At 56.6% G+C, this 15,453-nt stretch overlaps 1 protein-coding gene across 8 annotated transcripts in view; it reads right to left on the bottom strand.

Moving 5' to 3' along the window:
- Positions 1-644: 644 nt before the first annotated feature.
- The window catches only part of SIL1 (SIL1 nucleotide exchange factor), a 97,395-nt gene continuing 82,586 nt past the window's right edge, over positions 645-15,453 (bottom strand). For all 8 annotated transcript variants that reach the window (XM_037397601.1, XM_037397606.1, XM_037397599.1 and 5 more), the window contains 3 exons: positions 5,593-5,689; positions 3,186-3,350; positions 645-1,114 (listed from right to left, as the gene is read on the bottom strand). In XM_037397601.1, coding sequence (XP_037253498.1) covers positions 764-1,114; positions 3,186-3,350; positions 5,593-5,689 — 613 coding nt within the window. In that variant the 3' untranslated portion in view covers positions 645-763. The remainder of the gene's footprint in view (positions 1,115-3,185; positions 3,351-5,592; positions 5,690-15,453) is intronic.

Here is a 15,453-nt window from a genome sequence, read left to right on the forward strand (position 1 = left end):
CTGGAAGGAGCGGTTCCACGGCTGTACCACAACCGGGCTTGGGTACACGTGTGAACCCCCAGCCCCTGGGACGTGGCTGCCCCCGAGCAGCAAGGGGCTGCGGGAGAGCTGCTGGCCCCTGTGCAGGCAGGGTGGCACAGCCGGGCTTCCTGGCGGCGCTCACAGCCACACCGGCTTGACCAGGGACAGTCCTGCTCCGAGGGAAGGCTGGAGACCCCCGGAGAGCCCACCCCTCCAAGCAACATTCCAAGGAAACACCACTCAGCTCTCCTGTACAAGCACAAAGCAATCCGAAGGCAAATGGTGCTGCCTGAGTGCCGAGATGGATTATACAGAAGAAAATAAAAGATCACAGACACCGTGGGTCATCGCCAGGCAAGAACAAAGGCAGATCCAAGCTGCGCGAACAAACGCTCCCCTCCGCGCAGCAGAGGCCAGTCCTGCATCCCTCTGCCCTTCCCACCCCGAATAATCCTGCAGACGGACCGAGAACACGCGTAAGGTACCAGGGTTGGAGGCAATGCCAGCTGGGACTCTACCTCGTTCCCCGTAAGGTATATATCTCTATTTTCCCAGCAGTACCCCATGCAAAAGATCTACCCCAACCACTTGTCTTTTAATAACAAAGCTGTTGTCACACTCGCCCAGTGGTGGCATCTCATTTACTCCCGCAGTTTATTCAGAAATGTGTTCGCACTGGTGCCATCGAAACTCACACTGTTACCCTGAATCATCTGGGACTGAACCGCACCTACAGGTCTCTTCATCTTAACTCCTGAATGATGGTATTTACAGAGCCAAGCAGTTCCTTGAAATAGCCATCTTTGTCCCCTTCCCTCTGCTCCTCCGCTGCCAGCTCCTCGTACTCGCTGCGCAGGAGGCTGAGGGTGGTGCTGAGTGCCTGGTCCCCACGGTAGCGGTCCTTGCAGAAGGCCATCAGCACGCTGACCATCTTGAGGACCTTCTCCCGAGTGTCGTGCTCCGGCATGGCCAGCAGGTTGGAAACGACCACGCACCAGTCCTGCTCCACCACCGCCGGGACCAGCTTGACTTGCCTGTACTGCTGGATTTTCTCCTCCGTCTGCTCTCCGTGCTGGGAGTCCTCAAGCAGCATCTGTGGCAAGTGGTGGGACAGGGATTAATGCCCCTAAGAGGCAGCGGCTGCCGCAGGAGAGGAAGCCACACACCCGAACACCTGCCTCGGGAGTGACTTACAACAGAAAACCAAGACAAGGTTTGGTCCCGGTTCCCTGTGTGTCCCTGGTCGCCCACCCTGGAAAACTCCCGGTGCCCGGGGGTTCAGCACCACATGGCCCTGGAAGCAGAACTTCCAGATGAAGACAGTTCAGCAGAAGACCCTGAAAAGTCTGCTGCTTCAGGCTGCTGGGCAGGCTCCCGCAGCACCTAGCACACCTCACTGCCAGCCTTTGCGCTGCTCCTGGGGGACCGATGGAGACCCCCCCCTGCTCCAGCCACGGGCAGACCTGACTCTTCCAGCCCAGCCCAGAAGACCCCAAACACCGCAGCCCTGCCGTCAGGGTGCCCAGAGCAGCACGGTGGGGGCAGGTGGGGCTGCCAGCCCCTCCCAGCCGGAGACCTGCCCTGACAGCGCCGGGGGGAGGCAGGGACACGTCCCACCCCCACGACCCGGGCACCCTTTGGGGCTTGGGTGGCCGAGTGGCTGTGGGTAGCATGAAGTTCCCCAAACAGGCTCCATTGCCCCAGTGGATCCGCCTGGCTTGGCTGGTGGCCCCCTGTAATAATTATTATGTCTTCGCTTCCCTAATTACTTTTGCATAGCGCAGGGCTGCTCCCTGGCAGGGAGATGAGGGCTTCTGCTGGGTGGCGAGCAGAAATGCAGCCCTGGGGGAGGAGAGGGCAGGCAGCGTGCCCAGGAGCTGCCACGAGACCCGGCTGACCCTGTCCCCGGGGGCCACCTGCACCCCCGAGGGTGCCCGTAGGATTTTCTGTGACCCATTCACCACCTTGGAAGGGACCCCGGGTGGCCGGCGGCTCGGTCCCATGGATTTACGGGAAGGACCCAGTGGGGACGAGGAGGGACAACGCCAAGGAGACCCCCCCCCCTCTCCCAGTGCCCCGAGAGAGCTGCTGGCTAACCCCCTGCCGGCCGCGCAGGACTTGGGGTGAAAAGGAAAGAAGACGGAAAAAGAAGCCACTCGGAGCCCCAGCAACCCCCGCTCCAGCACGGAGAGCTGCCGAGGACAAGGCCAGAGGACGTTCAAGCCAAGCCATGGCCATCAGCCAGCCCAAACCTGCCCCCGGCTCCACCAGCCCTGCGCCCCGCGGGCACCCCGGCTCCCCCATCTCCTCCACGAGGAGCCGGCATTGGTACACGGCATTCTCAGTCCGAAAGACAGGGAAAAACCATTATTTGAACATAAACCTGAGGACGTGCCAGGCCTGCGGCCGGGGAGCGGATGGGGCTGCTGTAAAACCTGCAGCGGGACGGGCAGAAGCGGTGCAGGTGAGATGCCCCCGTGGGCACCCTCCCCCCGCAGGCACGAGGATGGACCGCGGCACGTTGGAGCCAGCACCTGGTGAGGTTTGAGACCCACTAAAATGATTTGCACCTTTACAAAGTCTCCTGGAAAACAGCTGTTTTAAAACGCAGGCATCGCTCCGCGGTGCCTGAAACCCAAGTATTACAGCAGTAATAATCTGCAGGGCAAACTGGCTATAAACTGAGTGAAAGTGGATTTAATTTCCATTCTCTGGAGTAAGAGAAACACACAGACTAAACAGCGAGCGATGGCAAGGAAAGACAGGTTTTAAACTTACATTTACAGTGGTAATCCACGGTATTTGGAAATAAAACACTTAAGGTTGTGGGCCGGGCTCCAGCGAGGGACGGGCAGGCAGGCGAGGGGCAGGGGGCAGCTGGCGGCTGGACGCCAAGCCCAGCTCACCGCAGGCTGCTCCTTGTCTGTGGCCCTGCCGTTCTGTTATTTAAACACCCCCGGGTGGAAACGGTGGCAGCAGTTTAATGAAAAATAAAGGTTTAAGCCCACGCTGGGCTCTCCCAGGCGCTCGTGCCCCGCAGGCTGGGGGAAACTCATCCCGACGGCACAGACCAGCACGGATGCTCGTGCGGCTCCTGTGGTGTGGGGAGGGGGTGGAGGTGGGGAGTGCCTGGCTGGGTCCCGACCCCCCCCCTGGCTCCTCACCTTCTCCACGATGAGGTCGTAGAGGAGCGTGACCACACGGACATGGAGGGTCTCCATCCCCTTCTGCCTGAAGAGGCTCCTGAGGACCTGGAGGCCGCCCAGCTTGAGGAACTGCTGCTGGGCGTAGGGGAAGTGTCTCAGCATGGAGGACAGCGCGAAGAGAGCCTGGCAGGGAGAGAGCTCCATCAGCAACGTGGCTGCGGCCGCCACATTTGGCACAACCTCTCTTCATGGCGCCCACGGGGACAGGAGAAACACTCTCCAGCCCATCTGTGCACAGCTCAAAGCTCTCCTTGCAGAGGGGCATCCCCGGGAGCTCCATTTTCTCCTGAGCCCAGCTCTCCCTGGTGCTGTGAGGCTGCCCAAACTTGGGTGACTTTCACCCGAACTCCAACCCAGACCGTCATGGCGTGTGCTAGAATGACAGCCCCTGCAGCCAGCACCCCAACAGACCCAACGCCACCATTTCTCCATGTGGTTTGCCCCTGCCGGTCCGTGGCACAGAGCCCAGCTACAGGCTAAGGACGAGGTGAAGGAGGGATCCAGCACCGCTCAGCAGAGCCTGATCCCCTTGAGATGATCTGGACACCCGGGGAACGTCCTCTCCCTTGCACCCACGTGGCCAGAGGACAACACCATGATGTTTCCCAGGACACAGCCCCAAAACAGGGCTCTGTCATGGTGCAGCACCACGCACCGCGAGCAAGAGACACCAGCCCACCCGCCCCTGCCTCCTGGGCCTTGAGCGGTACAGGGTTAAAACCAGGAAGCAATGAGGGGCCAGCAGCTGACTCTTACACTCTTACACTCATCTGGTTCTGACACCCGTGGTTTGCAGAGGGGACGGGCTGATGCCGCCCGCAGGCAGTGGGACGGGGATGCTCATCCGGGCGCCCGCCAGCGAGCAGAGCCGGCCCCTCCGCACCGAGGTGGACTGCGCATCCCCGGTCCCCACGGACGGATCGGAGCTGACAGCCACGTCTTCCCCGGTCCCATTTGTTTCTATTTTCCATCTTCTGAGCTGCCGCTGGTGAATCGGAGAATGTTTGTCTCCTGTTTCAACCACAGGCCAAAGGATGGGGGAGGGAAGAGATGCACTTTTGGCCCTGCTGCTGCGCACTGCTGCAAGCACTGGGGCAGAAAACCCACCGGAGCGGGAGCCGTGGGCTGCTGCTCTGTGAGGGAAGGGGCTGGGGCACCAGCCCGTTCTTGGGATCCTGGCTGTAGGAGACTGTATGCAGCACGGGAACTGGAAATTAAAAGCCTCTATCCTGGAAAAAGGGGTTCAGCCCTTGGAGGTTTTTGTAAGGCCACATGTAAATGTGGACAATCCTGAGCTCTTCTCCAGGGGCTACCAGCGGGACGTGTTCAGGCTGGAAAGAACGGTCCCGCACCCACCACCCAGGGGTGCAAGCGATGCTCGTAAAGGCCTCTGCACACCCAGCTATCCCCCCCACCCCAAAACGAGCTCCGGACTGAGCCATGGGCACTCCTGGGAGGAGCTTCTGAGCACGGAGCATCCTGCAGTGCACCTCTCCAGCCAGGACCTCCTCACACCCCCGGCCAAAAGCAAAGGGGCTCCCCAGCCTCTCCCACGCCTCTCCCTCACTGCAGCACTCCTACCATGGACTGGATGAGAACATGTTTGCAGGGGCTAGTTACAACACCGGCAGCACACAGCTGTTTGCGGAACAGCAGGTGCATGGAAGATGAATGAAAGAGCTGGTAGCTTCCTTGCCCTGCCAAACCCCCTCTTGCAGGAGGTCACCGTGTTAAAACAGCGGGGCTGGGCTTTTGGGAGCAGATAGATAATTTTACAGCCCGTAAACAGAGGTGGCATCGCATGCTGAAGAGAGGGTAATGAGATCTCATGCTCCAGGGAGTACGGCAAGGAGGGCAGGAGGGAGGCGGTGAGGAAGCCCCCACCCCGATGGACAGCACTGCACATTTGGCTGGGGGCTCTCGGCGCTGCTCGCCTTGCTCCAGAGCCACCGCCAAAGGCAGGACACGGGGCTGGCTCCAGCAATTAGCTCCTTCCAGACGTCAGCTCCCATGTTTGTTAGGCTCTGATCGCTACGCCTGCCATGGGGACCCTCACCTTTCCTCCCAGAGCAGCCGCAGCATCGAGTCCTGTCCCCACAGGGCTGGCAGAGCTGCCGCGCGTGCTGCTGCTGGCAGTGGGGGTGAGACCCACGGTGCCGGGGGGCCAGTAGGCACTGGCTAGCTGGGGCTGCTGGGGGTGGTCCAGCACCCAGGGCCACCCTCCCGCACCCCTGGAGAGTAAAACCCACCCAGCATGGGGGGACAGCGTAGCATCCCACACGATGCCAGCGATGTCCCAAAGCGCTCTTACAGCAAATTCAGCACAAAACCAGCTTTACCCAGTGGTGCATCCCTGCTTGCTCACCTTTTTCTTGACAGCCAGGGGTTGTTCCATAGCCAGAATAACCAGGAGCTTCTGCAGCGCGCCCCCCTCGATTGCTTCTATCTGCACTTTGGGGTTGCTGCAGGCACAAAGCAAAAGGCAGGTCAGCAACAGTGTGAGGCACGGCAGGGTGGGACAGACCCCAGGTGCCGCAGCAGACACGAACGAGGGTCGATCCATCCCGATCCCAGAGCAACCCCTACCCCAGCTCCCAGCGGCCGCAGCCTGCGGTTACGGAGAAGGCGCGAAGCCCTGCGGGCCACCTCGCACGCAGTGGATGACTGGTGCAACCCCAAATGATGGCAACAGGGCTGGGGAAGGGCACGCAGGGCCACCCGGGCCACCCCGCCACGTGCCCACATCCCACCCATCTCCCCGTGTTTCCCCCACAGCTATCAACCCTCCTGCTTCACACCGCACCTATTCCTGGACAGCCTTTTATATTGCAGTTCCTGCGTTCCCCCTCCCACACTCCTGGCTTGCCGTTAATGTACTGATTTATTTAAATGCTCCTGTGCTCCAGCTCACCTGGAGGAAGGTCCTGCTTGTCCCTAGTACCTCTGAATCACAAATTACGGCTGATCCCACCACCCACACGTCTCTCGCACCGAGCGCTTCTCTCCAAGGACTACAAAATGGCTAAATCCATCCTCCCGTCTCAAGAGCCAGGCTAGAGTTTCAGCTCCGGATGCAAGCAGCTGCCCCAGGTGCAGGCAGGCAAAGACAAGCCGTGCTTGCCGGCTGCACCGCTCCCCGGTACCAGCACTTTGCCACCCCACTTCTAGTACATCCTTGAAGGTGGTGTGGAGGTCAGATGCTACAGGGTCCCTCTTCAGCGGGGCTTTCACGGTTGGAGCACAACGTACCAGCTGTCTGCATCCCTGATCCCAGGTTTCTTGCGCTCCAAGGAAGAGCTCCAGCATTTCAGCCTTTGCTCAACTTTGAAGCAGCAACTGCACTGCAGCCAGACAAAGGTCATGGATCCCTGCTACAGCAAAACACCCACGGCTCTTACCGCTACCAGAAAGCTGTTGGAGCAGTCAGTACCGAGCATCATCCAAGAAATAAGAGAGGCAGAGGCAGACAGGGTCATACAAAAACAAAAGCAGAAGACAAATGGACTTGGGCAGGGAGCAGCTTTGAATTAAACCTGTGGCTCCCAGAAATACAGCAGAACACTAAGCTCATCTGCCTCAGCCAAGGTGCCAGCAGCCTCTCCAGCCCGCCCTGCCCATCCAGGCTTTGCTTCTCACACCACAAAGAGTCATCCACAGCTCAGAGGTGGCAGGTGGGGTGTGCAGGTTCCTGACTGCAATTACCAGCTCAATCTCAAGGCAGGAAAAGGAGGTTCCTCATCCACTTGGTACTACCGCCTACTCGTCTCACCTACTTGCATCCTACTGCAGCAGGCACCTAGGCAGAGCCACACGCAGGCACCCTGCTGAGGAGGGGGACACCTATAACCTGCCCAGACAGGACAGGAAGGAGAAAGAACAAACCCAGGAGCTTCGGGATCCTCCTGCAGAAGACATTTTCACAGCACACTCTGCAGACCTCCATGCGCTGCCACTGCAGCAGCCCCAGCAGCCCTGGGAGCAAACCAGCTTCTAGTAGCACCTGGGTCCAGGTGGGACCTGATGCACGTACCAAGACGTGCCAATCCCCCAGCCCCACCATGTGACGCAGCAGCGTCCTCCTGCAGGAGCAGGATGTGCTTTTCCACCTCTACATGGTGGGAAACGGCCCACGTGGCCAACCCCCTCCCCCTGCAGAGCAGCGGTGGCATCCCTGGTGGCCTAGCCTGGGTCTGGCTTTGGAGTCAGGAGTCAACACGGGCAACCAGCCCCAGCCCCAAAACCTTCAGCTGCCCCCAGGCAGCCCCTGGAGCCGGATGCCTACTGCTGCTGCCCTCATCTCCAGCCATACCCCAGTCACACAGGCAGCCACGGCCCCTCCAGCACAGGGACAGTCCTGCAGCCCCGCAGCATCGTGGCACCCATCCAGCCTTAGCGACCCCTCCCAGGGCAAAGATGGGAAGACTACAGCACTGGGATGGAGGACAAACAGCACCCAGAGCACCCAGGGGTTGGCTGGAGACCTGTTTGACATACGCTAGCAGGTGCAAAGGTCCTAAGCATGACCCTCACCTCCAAAGAGCGAGAGATAAGGAATATCTGCCCTACAGAAGTGAACAAATCCTGCATCTCCCATCAGTTCAGATGGATGTATAAGCCAGACATAGCCACGGCTTATGATTAGACTCCTTCGGGAGCCTGGAGACGCAATACGTAGAATGCAGTAAGGAAATGCAGCAGTAAGAAGAAAAACACCTCCCAAGGTCGCAGAAGGTGCCCTCAGCAGTGAGCTGGGCATGGCTGGTGCTCGAGCTGGGATGGCTGAGCATGGCCATGCTCACTAGAACAGCATGAAACCTTCTCCTGCAGAGGCTGCCCAACATGAGCAGAGCCATCAGGGCTGTGATCCAGAGCCCTACGCACCCCCAAGCCCCAGCTAGCTGCTACAGGAGATGCACAGCCAGAGCACTGCTGCTGTGATGACCGCTGCAAACCAGGCAGGAGGGGCATGAAGAAGGTTTCTTCAGCTCTGTTTTTCCAGCTATGACAGCTTTGGTCTCTGGCTTTGTCTGTGTACAGTTGGGTTGGGCTTGTTTCTGCTTCAAGCATTTCTAGGGGAAGGCGCAGCGCAGAGGCTCGGCTGTGCCCAGCGCATCACCAGCCCCACTGTCAGGCACGTTTTCAGCACTGGGGCTCCAGGCCGGTGTGAATGAGAGGTGATGAAATCCCAGCTGCATTTCCAGGCCCCAAGGAAGAGTCAGCAACTGACACTCAGAAAATACAACTTCTGATCTGAAAACTCAACCAAATTTCACAGGCATGTCACTCCGGCCAAGGAAGAGCAGAGTCAGTGCAGAGCAAGCCGGCAGGCAGGCAGGCCCTGCTCCTGGGCATAGCTGCGCCGAGAGGAGACCCCCGTGCTGCAGACCTCAGAGAGCCATTCAAGGAACACATTAAGTCTGGGACATCCAAGCTCTTTTGCCACGTCCATCTGAAATAAATAATAAAAGCTCTTCCAGCAAGGGACGCAAGTTAAAAACTGGTATGCCTTTTAATGCTTGGCTGGTCAGCTGGAGCATTAGATCTAATTAAATCTCTGAACCATGGAGCTTCTGCCAAGGAGCACCTCTAGAGGTTAGGAAGCCTTCCTGGATGGTAGGTGTGCTGCTCTGCTGCATGTCTCTCAATGTTTCTGTTGTTTAACGTCTCTACTATCAATAGTCCAGGCTTCATGCTAACAAAAAAGCTCATTTAAAGGTTTGGAAAACTCAGCAGAGATCTGTACAAATTACACTGCCAAGCCCAGGGAAAAGCAGCCTGAACAAAACAAATATAAGACAGACTGTGGAGCGCTCGCATGGGAAATTCAACCTGTGCTGATCTGCTAATGGATAAGGGGATGGTGGCACAGACAACAAAATTCGCTGAAATGGAATTCTGAGGCTGGGACAGGGATGGAATACAGCCTGCAACGACACCCCGTGATGCTGCAGTGATGGCAGAGATCGGGGCACACTCAGTGGATGAGATTAACCAGCCTCAAACCCGAGTGAGGAAGAGCCACAGGTCTATGGGGACCCGACACAAGCGCCATGCTCAGGCTCAAGCAGCTTCCCAAGTGAGACCCCCATGTGCTAAACAGCCCCAGTTTGCCCTGGGAAGACCGACCCCCCTGCGGGGTGACACCACATCCCCTCCAGATGCGGCTCTCACTGCACGCCTGAGGTCCTGGGGCCTCCCAGCCATGCTGCCCATGCCTCTTACATCTCTCTCTCACGCTGTTCCTGAGGAGTAGAAAACAAGGCTGAGTCCAGGCTCATCGTGACTGATCCGATCCATGCAAGAAGCTGCCTGGGTGCTGGGCCAGGCAGTTAACAGGCACACTGCTGGTGTTCATGCTGGCCAAGATGCGCTGAGCAGGGGTGAAGAGCTCGGGGAGACCAGCAGGAATCTCTAGTGCCCACAGATGCCCACACCATCATCACCTCCGAGCACTCCTGAGAAAGCTTTGGTCCCTGCAAGGTGGGCTTTGGTCTTAGCAGAAGTTCCTGAGCTTCTTGAGACATGGGCCATCCATCCCAGATCATGAGGAACCTCTGAACGCTTCTGGGCATGGGCCACCAGACCCTCTTGATAGGGATCCTGGGGATGATACCCTCTTTCCCAGGGCGCAGGGTATGGTCTGTGCTCTGCTCTCCAGTCCCAGCTCAGGCTGATCCTCCCCCCGACTCACGATGTCCTGCTGCCTGCAGACCCCCTTGCTTCTCCCCGCGCCCCTCAGCCAGGCTCCCCCAGGAGTGATGGGGCTGCCATCCATGCCCTCGCAAGCACTCTGCAGCGCTTACGACGCGCCTTTTTGACCACAAGACAAACAACATCCAGGTTTCCCACTGTCACCTCCTTCTGAAGCTCCTGAAGCTGTGACACTGCCGAGCACAGATTTACTGTGCCATTTCATCAGCACGTTTCCCTCTCGGGGGCTGGAGGAGGGTGATTATGCCCTTTGATGGAGAGGGGAAAAAACAAAAGCAGGGGAGGGAAAGCCAAGAGAAAATCTCCATCTAAGCCTGCCTGCTGCAGCTTGCAACGGCAGAAGGAACCACTCCATTTTCTGCCAGTTTATATTTCATTGCGTTGGAGTTACAACTTCCCATAAGGGGCCAGAAATTATTACAGTCAAGGCTTGTTTGCCAGAACACCACAAGCCTCAACAGTGCACGGCGAGAGAAGCAAAAGTAATAAAAACAAGGGCTGAGGCACTGTGATCAGCACTACCGGAGCAAAATTGCAATGAAGCTGCCGCGGCACCCCGGTGCCGGGTAGCAGGTCCTGCCTTGGGTGGGTGGTGAAGGCACCATCAGGCAGAGATGGGACCCAGCACCTTCCACAAGCTGCCAGCTCAAGATGTTTGCATCCTTCTTCCTTTTTTTCTTCCATTAAAGCTCTGTGGAAGCAGCAAGACCTTAGGACAGGGATGACAGGACAGGGATGACACCAGAGGACCTGCCAGCACGATGGAGGCTCCTGGAGGAGCCGTGGTCTCACACGCTGGGATCAGAGCCCTCCAGCCTCCCACGCGGTCCCCACGCACTGCAATCGCCCCACACCGTGCAGGTGGGCTATTAGGGACCCACTGGTGCGACAGCTGCCCCTGCTCCCTGGACACTGTCTTCGGTGTGCCAAGGAGCAGCACCAGCTCGGGGAACACCGCTGTTGCTCCTGAAAATCCAACATGCGCTTCCCTACCATTTCACCAGCAAATTCATTACACAGAACCAGCTCCCGTTTTGCTGAAGAAGGGATTTTTTAACGAGTACTGTCCGTTAAGCGATACCCTTACCCTGCTCCTCCTAGCGTGACCCTAAGTACACGTGCACAAATTTTGGAGAGACTTTCCAAAGTTTTTCCAGACTGCACACACGAGGGGCGTGGGAAGACTGAAAAGCAGCAACACAGCCCTGAGGCAAGAGTGGCTCTTGAGTTAGGTGGGAACATGCAATATGACAGCAAAATTAGATTTAAATTTAAAAAAAGGAAAAGGAAAGCCAAGTGGTGTGGAGGGACCTGGGGACTGGGAAGCACAGAGCAGGGCAGGCAGGCAAACGCCCTTGTCTCTACTGCTCTGGCAAGGACACACACAGGATATTTATTCCTTGGCCTGCTGCTTGTAGAAACCACACGAGACCCTAGGAAAAAAAAAAAAAGGGTCACCTCCTTACTCTGAGCATCCTGCTGAAGCCAGGCAAAGACCAAGAAGGGGTGCGAATGGGGGAGGGCATTGGAGGGGATGCTCCTGCCTGGCAGAGCAGGGTGCTGAGCACAGCGCTTCACCTGCCCCGGCTGCAGCGTGTCGCGCGGCACCGGCACACACCTGCTGTGGTGGCTGCCGGTGCTGAGCTGCACCAGCACCCTCCCCAGGGTGCCAGGAGGGACGTGGAGAGCTCATGCTCTGATGAAAGCCCGGTGAGATGGTGAAAAGGCAGGATAATCACCAGGCTAGACAGGACTTAATGGGTCTTTTCTCTCATCAGAACCAGTGGTCTGCGATGCTGCGTGGGAAATCAAAGCCAGGGATCAAAGACTGTAAGTCTGTGAAACAACCTAAAAAATTTAGTGTAGTCTATTTAGCTTGTGCTATAACCTGAGGATCAGAAACAGGCAGCAAGGCAGCATGGCTTACCTTGCCCTTCCCAGTTTTCACTCCAAAATCTGTTAACAAAGAAAACGAGAGTGCACCGATGCTTTGCTCGCAGGAGAGTTAAGTGGCACCGAAACGTGCCTGCAAGGGCACTACAGCTCCAAGCCCTCCTGGCCCCTCGTGCCCCTCAAGCCGTCACACCTGGGTAAGAACGTGAATGGCAATGGAAAAGGTTGTTTTGGTAAGTCCTGCAAACCAGTACAAGCAGGGTCACACGTGAAAAGGCCGACTTTTTCACAGGCCTCTGTATCTGGATTTCTGACAGCTCTTGTAAGTATATGTACGTTAAAATTACTTGACAAATAATAGAGAGAGAGATAAAACTGATGGTTACAACGTCAACGTTTAAAGGCTCGACTGGAATTCAGTAATTCCAGCCTGAGCTAGAGCTGTAAATCTGAGACTCTGAATAAGGGCAGAAGAAAGAGGCGGGATGATCAGCAGCTTGTTAGTACTTGCACGACTGAATTTTAGATTGCAGGTTTAAGAAGAAAAAAAAAAAAGCAAGAAAAAAAAGCATTAAAATAGGCCAAGTGAGAAGTGACACATGGGGAGCGTTCAAAGCACTGGCTATAGCAGGAACTATCCCCATGGAAAATAACTGCGGAGCAGCTGAAGCGGGCCCAGCTGGCTCCAAATCCACTGCTTCCCAGGTACACGCACACCGGATGGCTACATCCCCTTCCAAACTTTGTTCTTAAGAGGAGGACAACTGGGACGACTCAACGCGAACAATTCCGCAGCCCCCTCGCCCTCTGAAACCGCCACGCTGGCTCTGCCGGGACAACAGCAAAGGGGGCTTAAGTGCAGGGTGAACCTCTCACACCGACACGTGCTGAGCACAGAGGCTCCCCATTATCGCCGAGCTATCGGAAAGGACGTTTGCATGCGCAATATGAGATGCGGAGTGTAATAATAAAATAACTCCAACAGGGCTGCCTGCAACCGTTCAGAGCTGGAGGAGGAGGGCGAAGCACAGGCACCCGCAACGCCCCCAGCGAGGTCCGCGTGCGGCAGAACCGGCCCAGAAAGCCTCTTCGCCAAGCACCAGGTCTGAGCTTGGAGTTGATCACAAAGACCTTCAGAGCTACGACTTAAGGAGATTAAAAACCACACAGAAAAATGGAGCCTTAAGTAGCTATGCCGATCAAAATACAGCGAAGAAGAAAGCAGGGGTGAGGGGGTAAAATCTGACAAAAGAAAAACGAGGTTTCAATAGGCAACACAATACAACAATTTCATATGAAAGATGTGAGGCATAAAAGAGATGTTAGATGTTCAAAAGCACAGAATATAGGAGAGATATAAAAAAAAAATCCATGAGAAGATGAAAATCTCCACTTCAATGCAATGCTGCCTTCTCACTTTCTACCAAGCCAGGCGCTCATCGCAGTAGTGGGGGAGCAGCAGCATCCCTGCGAGAGCAACACGTCTCAACTGACATAATGGATTACCTAGATGCAAGTATGTTTTTTAATGAGCAATTAGGTTATTGAGTATTTGTTGCTAAGAAGAGAACAGAAGCAGAGAATAAGTTAGCGCTGAGTACGTGATTCTGTGATTTTGATGGGCTAATGTGACACTGGGACCCAGGGAGCATGAGTCACCCCAGGGACAGGGAACAGTGTGGCAGGCTGCCTGGGAGAAGCTGGGGGAACCCTGGCTCGCTATCGACCTGCGGCCCCGGCTCTGGCCAGGGAGAACTGAGCTTCTCAGGAGCCTGCAACCTCCCTGCTGAAAGCACGGGGTGTGATACCCCCTCACAGACAACCCCAAGTCCCTGGGGGGGCAGTGGCACCGGGTTTAACTGGGGAAAAGCCTGCTCTCAGACACAGGAGGCAAGCGGGAATTACCCAGCGTGAGTTTCTGGCCCTTTGCAGGCACAATGGCTTCGGGCTGGAGCGCAGAGCGGAGCCACTCGTCACGGCACGGCCGGGGTCAAGAGCCATGGTGAGGGGACCTGCCCCCCCGGAGGCCAGACGGCGCAGGGCTGGGGCGGCTAATGCTTTGGAAGAAGAAAAAAAGCCACCAAAAAACATCAGACAAGCAGCAGTGCTGTAACGTACCATAACAGATGGATAATTAGATTTATACAAAGAGCTGTAAAAGTAAGTAATTAAATAAAAATACAGAATAGTGAATTTACTGCAGCAAGACACCTTGCAGGGGTGCAGAAAGCCCCCGCAGCCAGAGCTGGTGGCCCAGCCGCTGGGGAGCGGGCGGCGCGGCCAGGGCGCTCATCGGAGTCAGCCAAAGCAAGGGATCTCCCGGAGCACCACGGCTGCGCGAGGAGCGATGCACGCCCAGGGACCCTGCCAGGGCGCAGCGAAGCCCCTCTTCATCCTCACCCCTGCGGAGCGCAGCGGCAGAGTGCACACCAGCTCTGAACAATAAAACCTTCGCTGCCATAACAAAATAACTGCGCCAGACTGCGCCGCTGAACGCACACAAACAAAGCAGCGACAGGCTGTATTTCTATCTGAAGGGGAACAGGTCCCATGAAACAGGCTGGAGGTCGCAGACAGTGACAACGCCAGCCCAGGCACGCGTGAGGCTCCTGAGGACACCCCCAAAGCCCCTCTCTTCTCCTGACCCTTGGCTCCGGGCTGTATTCTGGTGCCAGTGCATACATCCCAGCTGCGCCAACCCCCGTGCCGAGGCCAGGGACCAGCCGCTCTGCTTGAGGGGGGCTGCGCACCTCGGTGTCCCACCGACCCAGCCCAGTGGAGGGGTGCAGCTTCCAAGAGCCTCAGATGCCAGCTCAGCTTCCACAAATCAAACACCCACGTTTAATCAAAGACCCATACATTACTTTATGATCAAAAAGCAAAGGGGTTTGGATTCTCGGGGCTACTGCCAGCACGGAGCCGGAGGAGCCTTTCAGAGGAAGGGTACGAAGCGGCGCCACCGAGGCCAGTAGCCCGTCTTCTCCATTCTGCTGGTGAGGGATGCGCCCGGGCAGCCGCTCGTGGTGGGGGTTTGTCAGCCCGCTGTGATTTAAGGGCTGGACGAGGTGACTCATGCCCCATCTGCAGCAATCAAGGGAACCGGGTGAGCTCTCTTCCAGCACAACGTGTTGAATGACTGATCTTTCCAGGTAGGTATGAGCAAGTGCTCCATGGCGCATGGAGAAGGACATCACAGGAACTCCCCCCAGCGCTCAATCACCCAAACCGATGCTTTATTTTGAGGCGTAAATCAACCTTATGCCTGTATGTGCCATGCTTACAAAACACTCCCTATGCATTTCTGAAAGCCTGTTATTTTACCATAGGTCAAATGCATATCAGTGCCTAAGGACGGGGCCTGTCTCACCGGAGGCCGCGTTAATAAACAGCAAGCAATTCTCTACAAGTGCAAGCAGAACTCATTTATTTCCATGCCATTTTAGCCATAGCCCACAAAAATTGTGTTGTATTTCCTTTAAAAAAATCACAACACGGCAAGGAACAAGAACAATATTGCAGGATTAATACCACGTCCCCGAGCTCATCCAGTGTTTTTCATCACAGGGGCTTCAAAGCACCCCTGATTTATAGACAGGGAAACTGAAGCGCTCCCAGGAGCATA

Source organism: Falco rusticolus, chromosome 8 (genome assembly GCF_015220075.1).
Source record: "Falco rusticolus isolate bFalRus1 chromosome 8, bFalRus1.pri, whole genome shotgun sequence".
Lineage (NCBI taxonomy): Eukaryota > Metazoa > Chordata > Aves > Falconiformes > Falconidae > Falco > Falco rusticolus.